At 47.7% G+C, this 12,239-nt stretch overlaps 2 protein-coding genes across 3 annotated transcripts; both read left to right on the forward strand.

The window, feature by feature from the left end:
- Nucleotides 1-804: 804 nt before the first annotated feature.
- Nucleotides 805-4,912, forward strand: LOC116409583 (extracellular calcium-sensing receptor-like). Its single transcript, XM_031898311.1, has 6 exons — nt 805-812; nt 1,236-1,530; nt 1,768-2,655; nt 2,737-2,964; nt 3,747-3,870; nt 3,999-4,912. Exons 1-6 carry the CDS (start codon nt 805-807, stop codon nt 4,910-4,912), a joined length of 2,457 nt encoding a protein of 818 aa, XP_031754171.1.
- A 3,502-nt stretch (nt 4,913-8,414) lies between these two features.
- On the forward strand, nt 8,415-11,097 carry LOC100494672 (1-phosphatidylinositol phosphodiesterase). Of its 2 annotated transcripts, XM_002940825.5 has the most exons (3): nt 8,415-8,489; nt 8,605-8,676; nt 10,112-11,097. In XM_002940825.5, the coding sequence occupies exons 2-3, from the start codon at nt 8,641-8,643 to the stop codon at nt 10,964-10,966; spliced, it is 891 nt and encodes a 296-aa protein (XP_002940871.2). In that variant the 5' UTR covers nt 8,415-8,489; nt 8,605-8,640; the 3' UTR covers nt 10,967-11,097. The 2 variants fall into 2 exon arrangements, with proteins under 2 accessions (XP_002940871.2, XP_017948242.1); XM_018092753.2 differs by lacking the exon at nt 8,415-8,489 and having other exon boundaries at nt 8,516-8,676.
- The last annotated feature ends 1,142 nt before the right edge of the window (nt 11,098-12,239 follow it).

The raw sequence follows: 12,239 nt of genomic DNA on the forward strand, positions 1-12,239 counted from the left end.
TTTAGTTCCTCTTCCATTCATATTTCCATCTCTCGTTCACACCACTGCCTAGTTGCTAAGGGAAACAAGACCTTAGCAACCAGATGCTGAAATTCCAAAAGATATGAAAAGCTACAAAAGATAAAAAAATGAAAACCAATGGCAAATTGTCTCAGAATATCAATGTCTATATCATAGTAATAGTCAATTTCAAGGTGGACAACCCCTAATTTACACTGCATTGGGCCTGGGATACTATGAAGGCACCTGCGTCGGCAATTAGCCTTTGTACCTGCAGCAAACTTGTGCTTTTTGGTAAAAAAAAAAAAAAAGGCCAACTTGATGCTGGGATTAGCTTGGTAGATCTTGGTTGACCCTAACTGACCATGACTGATCAGACCCTCCACCACCAATTGCTTCTCCTACTAGAGAGGGACTCAAAGCACGAGCCAGTGGTCTTGAGGAGAACAATGAAGGCTGAGAAGGAGTCTACTAATACAACATGACATATCCAATTGCTAGCACATTTCCGATTGGTCTACAGCAGTGATCCTCAACCAGTGGCTCAGGGTCAACATGCTGCTCCACAACCCCTTGGATGTTGCTTCCAGTGGCCTCAAAGCAGGTGGTTATTTTTGGTTGCATAAAAACCAGGTGTTCTGCAAAACAGAGCCTTTTATAGGTTGCCAGTCCACAGAGAGGCTACCAAAAAGCCAATTACAGCCCTCATTTGGAACCTCCAGAAACTTTTTTCATTCCTGTGTTGCTCTCTAGGTTGGGAACCCCATGTCCCCTGGTCTACAGTTTTTATTGCATTGTAAACCGATGACCAGGTAGGTAGGTCAGGATCACTGCCCCCCTTAACCCCAAAAACGGCTCACTGTGAGGCTACCTTCTATTGTTCCAATTATAAACTTCTGTACTGCTCAAAAATAGTTAAAACTTGGTTTATTTCAACCAATTAAAGACATTATCAGCCCCATGTGACTAGCCTAACGCGTTTCATGCTTACCTAGCATGTAATCATAGGCTCCAAAGGTGGGGTATGAATCAACACAATATATATATAGACCAGACCCCTCCTTCCCATGGTTAAAACCAATCTGAATTTTAAGCTACTCACTGGTTTCTAGGATAACTGGAGCCCCAGCAACCAATGGGCTCCAATTCCAGACAGTAGAGGTGCATGAAAGTTCTGCAGAGCTTGATGGACATGGGTTATTAGTCCCAGTACTATAATATGTTTCCTTCATCAGGTTCAGCTTCCGCTCCTATCGTTGGGTTCTTGCAATGATGTTTGCAATTGTGGAGCTCAACAGGACCCCTCAGTCCTTGCCCAACATGACATTGGGTGTAGGAGTGTTGGATACGTGCAGCAGTGCCAGCAGAGCTCTGAAGGGTGCAGCCTGGCTCCTGTCTGGGGCCCCTGGTGGAACTTTAACTCATCATTGTCAGAGGTCTTCTTCTCAACTGGCCGCAGTGCTCGCCGACTCAGGGGCTGACTCTGTGCTGAGCGTTGCAAATGTACTGGGGCTGTACAGGTACCCACAGGTGAGAAGGGAGAGGGGCAAGAGGGAGAAGGGGCGGAGTAAAGGGATATTATATGGACCATTCATGGATTTGCGTTTGCTGAGTAGAACATGAATATTTGGGGGCAGAATAATTTATTTTCTGATGTTGGTGGCCCAGGGGCAGATTCTCTGTTGGCCCTATGACCAGCTGTCAATTGATAATAATTGTAACTATATCAATAGGACGCTATCACTCATTAGATGTTCTCTTCTTCAGGTCAGTTATTTCATTCCTCCTCCTGAGCTCAGCAACCGAGTCCTCTTCCCCACATCCCTCAGCGTGGCCCCTGCTCTAACAGCACAGGCTAAAGGCCTTATTCGACTTCTTCAGTTCTTTGGCTGGTCCTGGGTGGGCGTCCTTGTCCAGGAGGGAAGTGTCTCGACAGTAGCTCAGACGTTCCTCAGGGAACTTGAAGGCTCAGGAATCTGTGTAGCCTTCAAAGAGAACGTTCCCTCTGTATCAGCGGACGTCAGTCGGATAGTGTCAGTTGTCAGAGAGTCCACAGCTACGGTGGTGGTGGTGTTCTCCCTTGAGGCTTATCTGAATCCTGTACTTCTGGACTTGGCCCTTAAAGGAGACAGTAGACCAAGGATCTGGTTGACCACTGAAGGCTGGTCCACATCTCCAGGGCTGGTAGCTCCTTGGCTCTCCCAGTTCCTTCGGGGATCTCTGGGTCTCGTTCTTCGTAATGGAGCTGCCCCTGGATTCAAAGAGTTTGTCTTTGGGTTACAACCCAGCACCCTACACAAAGACCCATTTCTTATAGAGTTCTGGGAGGAAGCATTTGGGTGTCGTTGGGATGCAAGTGCAGATACTTCTTCCTTTACTCCTAATCTAACAGTCTCATCCATATCTCCTTCAACAACTCCCACTTTTTCATCTACAACGTCCTCCTCTCCTCACCAAGTATTATGCACAGGTAAAGAGAAACCAGGTTCTCTTCAGCTCTTCTCAGATATTGGAGACCTCCGAGTGACGTACAATGTCTACAAGGCGGTGAGGATGGTGTCCGGAGCTCTGAGGGATATGTCCAAGTGCAGAGATGGAGAAGGGCCACTGCCTGGGGGCAAATGTGTCAACATGAGTGATTTCAAACCATGGCAGGTGAGATGGAGAAGGTAGATGGAGATGTTTTTTGCTCACTTTTCTATTATTTACTCCTTCTTTTTGTCCATCTTCCCTTAGTTCCATCAGTACCTCCGCCGAGTACATACCAAGGGGAATATTGGAGATGATTTGTATTTTGACGTGTTGGGAAATGCTCCGGCCGTATATGACATCATTAATTGGCAATCAGCTCCTTCAGGAAGCACCGGTTGGGTAACGGTGGGCAGCTATGAAAGTGGCGCCCCTCCTGGGCAAGACATGCTCATTAATGACAATTTTATCCACTGGGCAGAAGGTATTAAGAAGGTACAAGAACATAATTTTCTAATCATGATTCCTATGTTTCTAACTACCTATTTGGCTGTTGTTGTGGGCTAGTTCTGTATTGGTTTACACGGCCAGAGGTTGTCCGGCTAAGTTCAATGGTACCTGGGACACAGGGTTAAGTGTACAATCTCCGTTGGCTCACATAGGTTCTTCTCTTCTTCTCTTCCTCTTCTACCTTCTTTACTATCAAGTTACTGCATTAAAGCTTTAAATAGAAACTAAAAAAAATAGAATTATTACTGGAGTAAGAGGTGTAATGTCTCCCTTACGGCCCATGTGGGGCACTATTGCTGCCACCTGAATCTTCTACCATCTTGTGCCACCAACGTAGTCATCATACAGTGTAGCGGTTTCTGTGAATGAAGGGCTGGGGGACTTCCCTGAGTTTGAGATAACCCTTGCTCCAAGGACAATGACCCCCCTCCAAGTTTGGCCTAATGTAAGGCAATGGTGGCTTCTGGGTGAAGACTGGATGAAAGAGGTCTCTATAGAACCTGACTCTGTGATTATATAAGCTCTTTAGCCAAGAGCCCTGCTTTTCTCCTGACTACATCTCCCAAGTCCCCCCAACCTTCAGGAAGCACCAGTAATGGTAACGGTGGGCAGCTATGAAAGTGGCGCCCATCCTGGGCAAGACATGCTCATTAATGACAATTTTATCCACTGGGCAGAAGGTATTTAGAAGGTACAAGAACACAATTTTCTATTTATGATGTAAAGATAATCTATAATATTACTAACTGCCTGTTTTGCTGTTGTAGTGGCCTAGTTCTGTATGCTCCGAGCATTGCACACCTGGCTTCAGGAAAGCAATACGGCAGGGACAACCCAACTGCTGCTTCGATTGTGTTCCGTGCTCTTCTGGAGAGGTCTCCAATCAGACTGGTAAGTGTTGTCCTGAGCTCAGGTGGAACATTTTAGAAATTAGATTATATTAGATATAGATTTTGATGTGGTGGCCAATAATTCCAAATGGTCTGTTCCATGTTAACTCTAATATGTGTCCTCCTCAGACTCCGTAGAGTGCTACCTGTGCTCAGATGATGAATGGCCAAATTCTGCCCGTAACCACTGCCTGTCCCGCGCCATAGAGCTGCTGTCCCTCTCTGAACCTTTTGGTCTCTCCCTTGGGACCACCGCTGTAATAGGATCTCTCCTGCCGGCTGCTGTCCTTGTCATTTTCATCAGGAACCGAGACACTCCACTAGTCCGGGCCAATAACCGTGGACTCAGCTTCCTCCTGCTGGCTGCACTCTTGTTGTCTTTTCTCTGTCCCTTGCTGCTCCTTTTCCCACCAGGAACCTTCTTGTGCTTTATACGCCAAGCAGCCTTCGGGATACTCTTCGCTCTTTGCATATCATGCCTCCTGGCCAAGACTGTCATCGTTGTGTTGGCCTTCCGAGCCAACCAGCTTGGCAAAGGTCTCATGTTAATTATGGGACCACGTAGTCCTATCTTGATCGCTCTCTCTTGCACTGTATTCCAGCTTACCCTCTGTCTCTCCTGGATAATCCAGTCCCCGCCCTTTCCTGAGCAAGATATTAAAAGTCAGGTGGGAACGATCACCATCAAGTGCAATGAGGGCCTTGGCTTCTGGTTTATGCTAGGCTACTTGGGCCTGCTCTCCACCATCTGTTTTGTGGCTGCCTTTCTGGCAAGGAAGTTACCCGGAGCCTTCAATGAGGCTACACACATTACCTTCAGCATGGTGGTCTTCCTTTGTGTTTGGGTTTCTTTTGTGCCAGCCTACCTTAGCACCCACGGGAAGCTTGCCGTAGCAACCGAGATCTTTGCCATTCTGTCCTCCAGTGCTGGCCTCCTCTTTTGCATCTTCTCGCCCAAATGTTACATCATTTTACTAAAGCCCCAGCTCAACACCCGGCCATTGGTCTCCGGCCATCACAGAAGAAGACCAGGCTCCCACTGACACATTCCACAACCCCAAAGCAAAAGACTTCTAGCTCCTGTTGATAATTCATCTACATATGAAAATAAATAAATCTCTATCAATGTTGGTGTCTTATGTCCATCTGTCTGGGGCCTTGTTATGAGCTAAGCCCTCTATCCCCTCAGTTCTTCCACTCTCTGTCCTTTGGGGGGGCATTTTCTACAAGGATCCCAACATACTATCCCATTGCTATTTCCATATATAACCCCCCCTCCAACATCTGTGTGCCCCTTCCCTTTCTCAGGCTCCCCCTCCAACTGCCTCCATGACCTGAGATTCCTGGCAGGTGTGCTTGGCCTGATTAGTTTGTTAATTATAGATACACGTTTTTTCCAGCTCACCTTCACCCAGTACTAATTTAGGACTTTTGGGTTTGTTTTCTCTTTAGGTCTATGTTTATATAGTGGTGAAAAAACAAGAACCTGTGTAGACTAATGCTAAACACTGGCCCAGAGTCAGACTGAGCCTCCGCAGGCTCACTAGAGGCCCCAATTACAAGTGATGTTGCCCATACTAACCATGAAAATCTTGGTCGGCTTACTCTCTGACCAAGACGTTCCTAACTCAACCCCCGATTACGGACACAAATAATAGCTGTGTGTGTGCAGTGGGGGAAGGGTGGAGGTTCTAGAGTGGAGGGAGGAAGGTCTGCGACTTCAGTCAGAGGTGTCCTGGAGGGACAGCTCTGATGGGGGGACAGCCCAGTCCAACCCTGCCCACTAGGTAGGGTTGCCACCTCTGCTGGCTTTTCAGTGAGTCCTGCCCAGTTTTCCTACTTTGGAAAACCAGGCAGAAGGTTTTGACCCGGACAGCCCTTCCAAGAACCGGACTCTCTGGGTCAAAACCGGACAGGTGACCTCTAGGAGACATTAATGTCAGTGGGCGGGGCTATGACCAAGTCAATCTCAGTGAGTCCAGCCACAATTAAGAGCTATGTGTGTGCAGGGGGGAAGGGTGGAGGTTCCAGAGTAGGTTGAGGAAGGTCTGCTGTGTCTGGGGTTGGGGGGGTCCTGAGGGGACAGCTCCGATGGGCCCCAGACACCCCAGTCCAAGACTGTCCACTAGGTAGGGTTGCCACCTATGCTGGTTTTCTCGAGGGGCAGGGGGCTGGTGGTGATGTCACAGGGCATGAAAGAGGTGGACGTTGATGAGAGTGGGCGGGGCTATGACCATTTCAATCTCAGTGAGTCCCGCCCAGATTTTCTAATTTGGAAAACCAGGCAGAAGGTTTTGACCCCGACAGCCCTTCCAAAAACCGGATTGTCTGGGTCAAAACCGGACAGATGACCCCTTGGAGAAGAGGGTGTGGAAGAGGCGGACGGTGATGTCAGTGGACGGGGCTATGACCAAGTTAATCTAAGTGAGACCGGCCACAAATAAGAGCTATGTGTGTGAGGGGGGGGCAGGGTGGAGGTTCCAGAGTAGGTTGAGGAAGGTCTGCTGTGTCTGGGGTTGGGGGTGTCCTGAGGGGACAGCTCCAATGGGCCCCGGACACCCCAGTCCAACCCTGCCCACTAGGTAGGGGTGCCACCTCTGCCGGCTTTTCTCGAGGGATAGGGGGCTGGTAGTGATGTCACCCTAACCACTGGTTTATAATATCCTTATCATTTACAGTAGGGGGTACAGTATCCCTTATAATACATGAGTGATACTCAGAGTTCCCTGTATAACTCAGCCTGCAGCCTTGTGCCTTTATATGGGGGGCACAGAACCCCTCAGTGACTGCTAATATCCTTATCATTTACAGTAGGGGGTACATTATCCCTTATAATACATGAGTGATACTCAGAGTTCCCTGTATAACTCAGCCTGCAGCCTTGTGCCTTTATATGGGGGGCACAGAACCCCCCAGTGACTGCTAATATCCTTATCATTTACAGTAGGGGGTACATTATCCCTTATAATACATGAGTGATACTCAGAGTTCCCTGTATAACTCAGCCTGCAGCCTTGTGCCTTTATATGGGGGGCACAGAACCCCTCAGTGACTGCTAATATCCTTATCATTTACAGTAGGGGGTACATTACCCCTTATAATACATGAGTGATACTCAGAGTTCCCTGTATAACTCAGCCTGCAGCCTTGTGCCTTTATATGGGGGGCACAGAACCCCTCAGTGACTGCTAATATCCTTATCATTTACAGTAGGGGGTACATTATCCCTTATAATACATGAGTGATACTCAGAGTTCCCTGTATAACTCAGCCTGCAGCCTTGTGCCTTTATATGGGCACAGAACCCCTCAGTGACTGCTAATATCCTTATCATTTACAGTAGGGGGTACAGTATCCCTTATAATACATGAGTGATACTCAGAGTTCCCTGTATAACTCAGCCTGCAGCCTTGTGCCTTTATATGGGGGGCACAGAACCCCTCAGTGACTGCTAATATCCTTATCATTTACAGTAGGGGGTACATTATCCCTTATAATACATGAGTGATACTCAGAGTTCCCTGTATAACTCAGCCTGCAGCCTTGTGCCTTTATATGGGGGGCACAGAACCCCTCAGTGACTGCTAATATCCTTATCATTTACAGTAGGGGGTACATTACCCCTTATAATACATGAGTGATACTCAGAGTTCCCTGTATAACTCAGCCTGCAGCCTTGTGCCTTTATATGGGCACAGAACCCCTCAGTGACTGCTAATATCCTTATCATTTACAGTAGGGGGTACATTATCCCTTATAATACATGAGTGATACTCAGAGTTCCCTGTATAACTCAGCCTGCAGCCTTGTGCCTTTATATGGGCCCAGAACCCCTCAGTGACTGCTAATATCCTTATCATTTACAGTAGGGGGTACATTATCCCTTATAATACATGAGTGATACCCAGAGTTCCCTGTATAACTCAGCCTGCAGCCTTGTGCCTTTATATGGGGGCACAGAACCCCTCAGTGACTGCTAATATCCTTATCATTTACAGTAGGGGGTACATTATCCCTTATAATACATGAGTGATACTCAGAGTTCCCTGTATAACTCAGCCTGCAGCCTTGTGCCTTTATATGGGCACAGAAACCCCTCAGTGACTGCTAATATCCTTATCATTTACAGTAGGGGGTACATTATCCCTTATAATACATGAGTGATACTCAGTTCCCTGTATAACTCAGCCTGCAGCCTTGTGCCTTTATATGGGGGGCACAGAACCCCTCAGTGACTGCTAATATCCTTATCATTTACAGTAGGGGGTACATTATCCCTTATAATACACAAGTGATACTCAGAGTTCCCTGTACAGTTCCCCACAGTCTGGGTGCTTCTATACAGTAGCACATCTCCTGACTGACCCCCAATATCCCATAATGCACAGTAGAGGGTACAATTTCCCCAGATCACTTACTGAGAAAACTCTAATGACAGTCTGGCTGCCTCTGAGCCCGTGTATTACTTTCCCTTCTGATTGCCCTTTGTCTATCTCTCCACCCCCTGCCCCTACCCCCCCCCCCCCCCCCCCCCCCCCACGGGCAGGTCAGTGCTGATAGCAGCAGATTTAATAGCTCAGAAATGCTGAGACACAGAGAAAAGTCAGTGCTGCTCTGAAGGTACAGTCCCAACCCACTATGTGCCTTCCCAGGTACCAGTGCAGGCAGCAGCAAGCCAGTCCCGGTACATGACACTACTGGCTGCCATTATATCTCTTGCCTTTGTGTTTTACAGAAGCGGCTGCCCATTAAGCCCCCGTGCCGAGTTTCCATGGCTCCGTTATTCAGGATCATTATCTGCTTGCTGGTGAGTAAACTGATGAACTTGGGCAAATGTTGGAAGAAAATGGTAGAATTTCCATCCTGCTCATAAGAGATAGGGTAGGTGTATGTAGAAGATGTGAAATCTTTGGATATTACTGAAAAACAAACTTAGAAAATTAGAATTACTGTTAGTTCTCTTGGGTGGGTGGGCTGAAGGACCTTGGGTGGGCTAAAGGACCTTGGATGGGCTGAAGGACCTTGGGTGGGATGAAGGACCTTGGGTGGGCTGAAGGAACTTGGAAAGGCTGAGGAACCTTGGGTGGGCTGTAGGACCTTGGGTAGGATGAAGGACCTTGGGAGGGCTAAAGGACCTTGGGTGGGCTGAAGGACCTTGGGAGGGCTGAAGGGCCTTGGGTGGGCTGAAGGACCTTGGGAGGGCTAAAGGACCTTGGGTGGACTGAAGGACCTTGGGTGGGCTAAAGGACCTTGGGTGGGCTGAAGGACCTTAGGAGGGCTGTAAGACCTTGGGTGGGCTGTAGGACCTTGGGTGGGCTAAAGGACCTTGGGAGGGCTGAAGGACCTTGGGTGGGCTGTAGGACCTTGGGTGGGCTAAAGGACCTTGGGAGGGCTGAAGGACCTTGGGAGGGCTGAAGGACCTTGGGTGGGCTGAAGGACCTTGGGTGGGATCTGCCCAACATTCATGCTACTTACAACTCTTATTCTATCTTTTTACAATGGAAGTCCACAGCAGCTCCATCTCTCGGCTTTTGGAAGAAATTAGTCAGTGATGTGTTACCCAAACTAAAATTGGTTTACACGGTCAGAGGTTGTCCGGCTAAGTTCAATGGTACCTGGGACACAGGGTTAAGTGTACAATCTCCGTTGGCTCACATAGGTCCTTCTCTTCTTCTTCTCTTCTACCTTCTTTACTATCAAGTTACTGCATTAAAGCTTTAAATAGAAACTAAAAAAATAGAATTATTACTGGAGTAGGAGGCAGCTAGGTGTAATGTCTCCCTTAAGGCCCCTGTGGGGCACTATTGCTGCCACCTGAATCTTCTACCATCTTGTGCCACAACGTAGTCATCACACCGTGTAGCGGTTTCTGTGAATGAAGGGTTGGGGGACTTCCCAGAGACAATTACCCCCCCCCCCTTCCCCCGTGGTCACTAAACTTGGCCTAATGTAAGGCAATGGTGGGTTATGGGTGAAGACTGGAGGTCTCTACAGAACCTGACTCTGTGATTATATCAGCTCTTTAGCCAAGAGCCCTGCTTTTTTCCTAAGTGCCCCCAACCTTTATTCTCTGTCAGAAGTTTCATACTTTTCTTATCCAATCAGCTAAGCTTACATCTTTAGCCAATGAAACAGTAATATGTGCAATGTCTGGTCCAGCCTGGAGATAGCTGGTTGGATGTTATGGGTTGGGGTGCAAGGCCAAGGTCAAGCCTAAACACTTTAAATGTCTTTGTCTTCAGGCAGCAGAGGTGTTTGCAGACCAAACTCCAGCCTTTGACCGATCAGAAGTCCCATCTGTGACCTGGCCAGACTGGATGTCCTATCTCCCTGATTACCTCCCACTCTCCTCATTAGCCATCCCAGGCACCCATGACACCATGGCATTTTATGGAGGCAACCTTGCCGAGTGCCAGTGCTGGCGTCTACCCAACCAATACAAAGCTGGAATACGATTTCTGGATATTCGCTGCCGCCATTACCAAGACCGCCTGCCCATCCACCACGGTATTTCCTACCAGCGTACTGATTTCCCAATGGTTCTTAACGACACCGTAACCTTTTTGATGGAACACCCAATGGAGACCGTGATGATGAGGGTCAAGGAAGAGTACGACCCATACCAGAACACAAGAAGCTTTTACAAGAGTGTAGACGAGGCTGTGAAACAGGTGGGAGAACAATGGTTTCTGAGGACCACCAGGCTTCCCACCCTAGGAGAAGCCAGGGGCAAGATAGTTATATTACAGGACTTCTCTGCTGGTGGAGAAGGTCCAGCCTTTGGCCCCCCATATCCAGGGTCCATGAGCATTTCTGACGCCTACCAAGTCAACGATGATGCTGTTAAATGGACAGAGGTGTTGAGACACCTCAACGTTGCCCAAAATGGGGACCCAGAGAGGCCGTTCCTTACCTACACCTCAGGGGTACACTGGCTTCTCTACCCGCCTGAGACCTTGGCTCGGAAGATAAACCCTCGAGTATATGAGTATCTGAAAGGGAAGGCAGTTGGGGCAAAAAGGTCGGTAGGAGTTGTAATTATGGACTTTCCAGGGGCCGAACTCGTCAGGGAGATCATCTTGGACAACTGGAAGTAACTACAGTTCTGGTTTAGATGCTCTTTTAGCCGTATGCTTTAGGGAAAAAAGGGAAAGTTAGACTACATCATGGCTGCAAAAGTCAAGGACTAAAACACAAGCAAAAAAAATAAATGTAACATGAAAATAAACCAAGGTGGTGTTCAGAACACTTTGTGGTTGCTAGGGCCAAGGACTGTAGCCACTGGGTGGGGGGTGAAGATAAGGAGCAGGTAGTTGGAGTTGAACCCCACTGAATTCATCTATTAGCCTGACACTTGCCCTGCTTTTCATGGGAACTGTAGAGAATTTCCCAGTGTAATGGGGCGGAGCCCTGGAGGAAAGTAGGAGGAGTTGTGGTTAGATTTGGGCGTGGTCTATCAGATCAAGGAGTACGCATTATCTCTAGGGGGAACCAGAGAGCAGACATGACAAGGACATCGACACTATAAATGCTCAGTGCTTTGCCCCTTCCCAGCCCTCCAGGGCATATTCATGTTGGACTCAGCATGAGTTGGGGGTGGAGCTAAGGTCCCATAGGCAGAAGTCACATGTTTAATTTATCTCCAGACTGTTGGATCGCTTTATCTCCCCTAAAATTACTCTAAACCGCCCCCAGAATATCATACCTTTCTCATTTATTTAATGTCTCTAATTCAGCCAGTTCAACTACAGCTTTTAGTTACTTCTGTGTCTAGTGTCAAGCCCCGCCCCTTTCGCTTTCTGAGCCCTCCTTCTCTCTCTGACTATGATAGTTACATAGGGTTGAAAAAAGACCAGAGTCCATCAAGTTCAACCCATCCAAGTAAACCCAGCACCCACAACCTATACTTACCAATCTATACTGAACTGAAGCTCTTTTACATAATTCCTTGTCTAGTGTTAAGCTCCACCCCCTTTAGAACTCCTTCTGTCTCCAACTATGATGACCTCAAAGAAGTGCCTACTGGGCATGCTCACTACCTCTGCTCCAATGGAAATCAATCAGGCATGTGCAGTAGGCACCTCTTTGAGGTCATCATAGTTAGAGACAGAAGGAGCGCAGAAGGGGGTGGAGCTTAACACAAGACAAGGAAGTCGGTAAAAGAGCTGCAGTTCAGCTGCTTGTAATAGAGAAACAATATATATAAATCTGGATGCAGGGAAAAGGTATGTTATTCTGGGGGCTGTATAAAGTCATTTTATAGATTTACTTATTATTTAAATGCACTACAGGACATTAAAGCATGTTGTTATACTTCTGGGGGTTTCCTGCCCACATAAGCTCCTCCCATTACCCCTCCCTCAGCCATAC

Source organism: Xenopus tropicalis, chromosome 3 (assembly GCF_000004195.4).
Source record: "Xenopus tropicalis strain Nigerian chromosome 3, UCB_Xtro_10.0, whole genome shotgun sequence".
Taxonomy (NCBI): Eukaryota; Metazoa; Chordata; class Amphibia; order Anura; family Pipidae; genus Xenopus; species Xenopus tropicalis.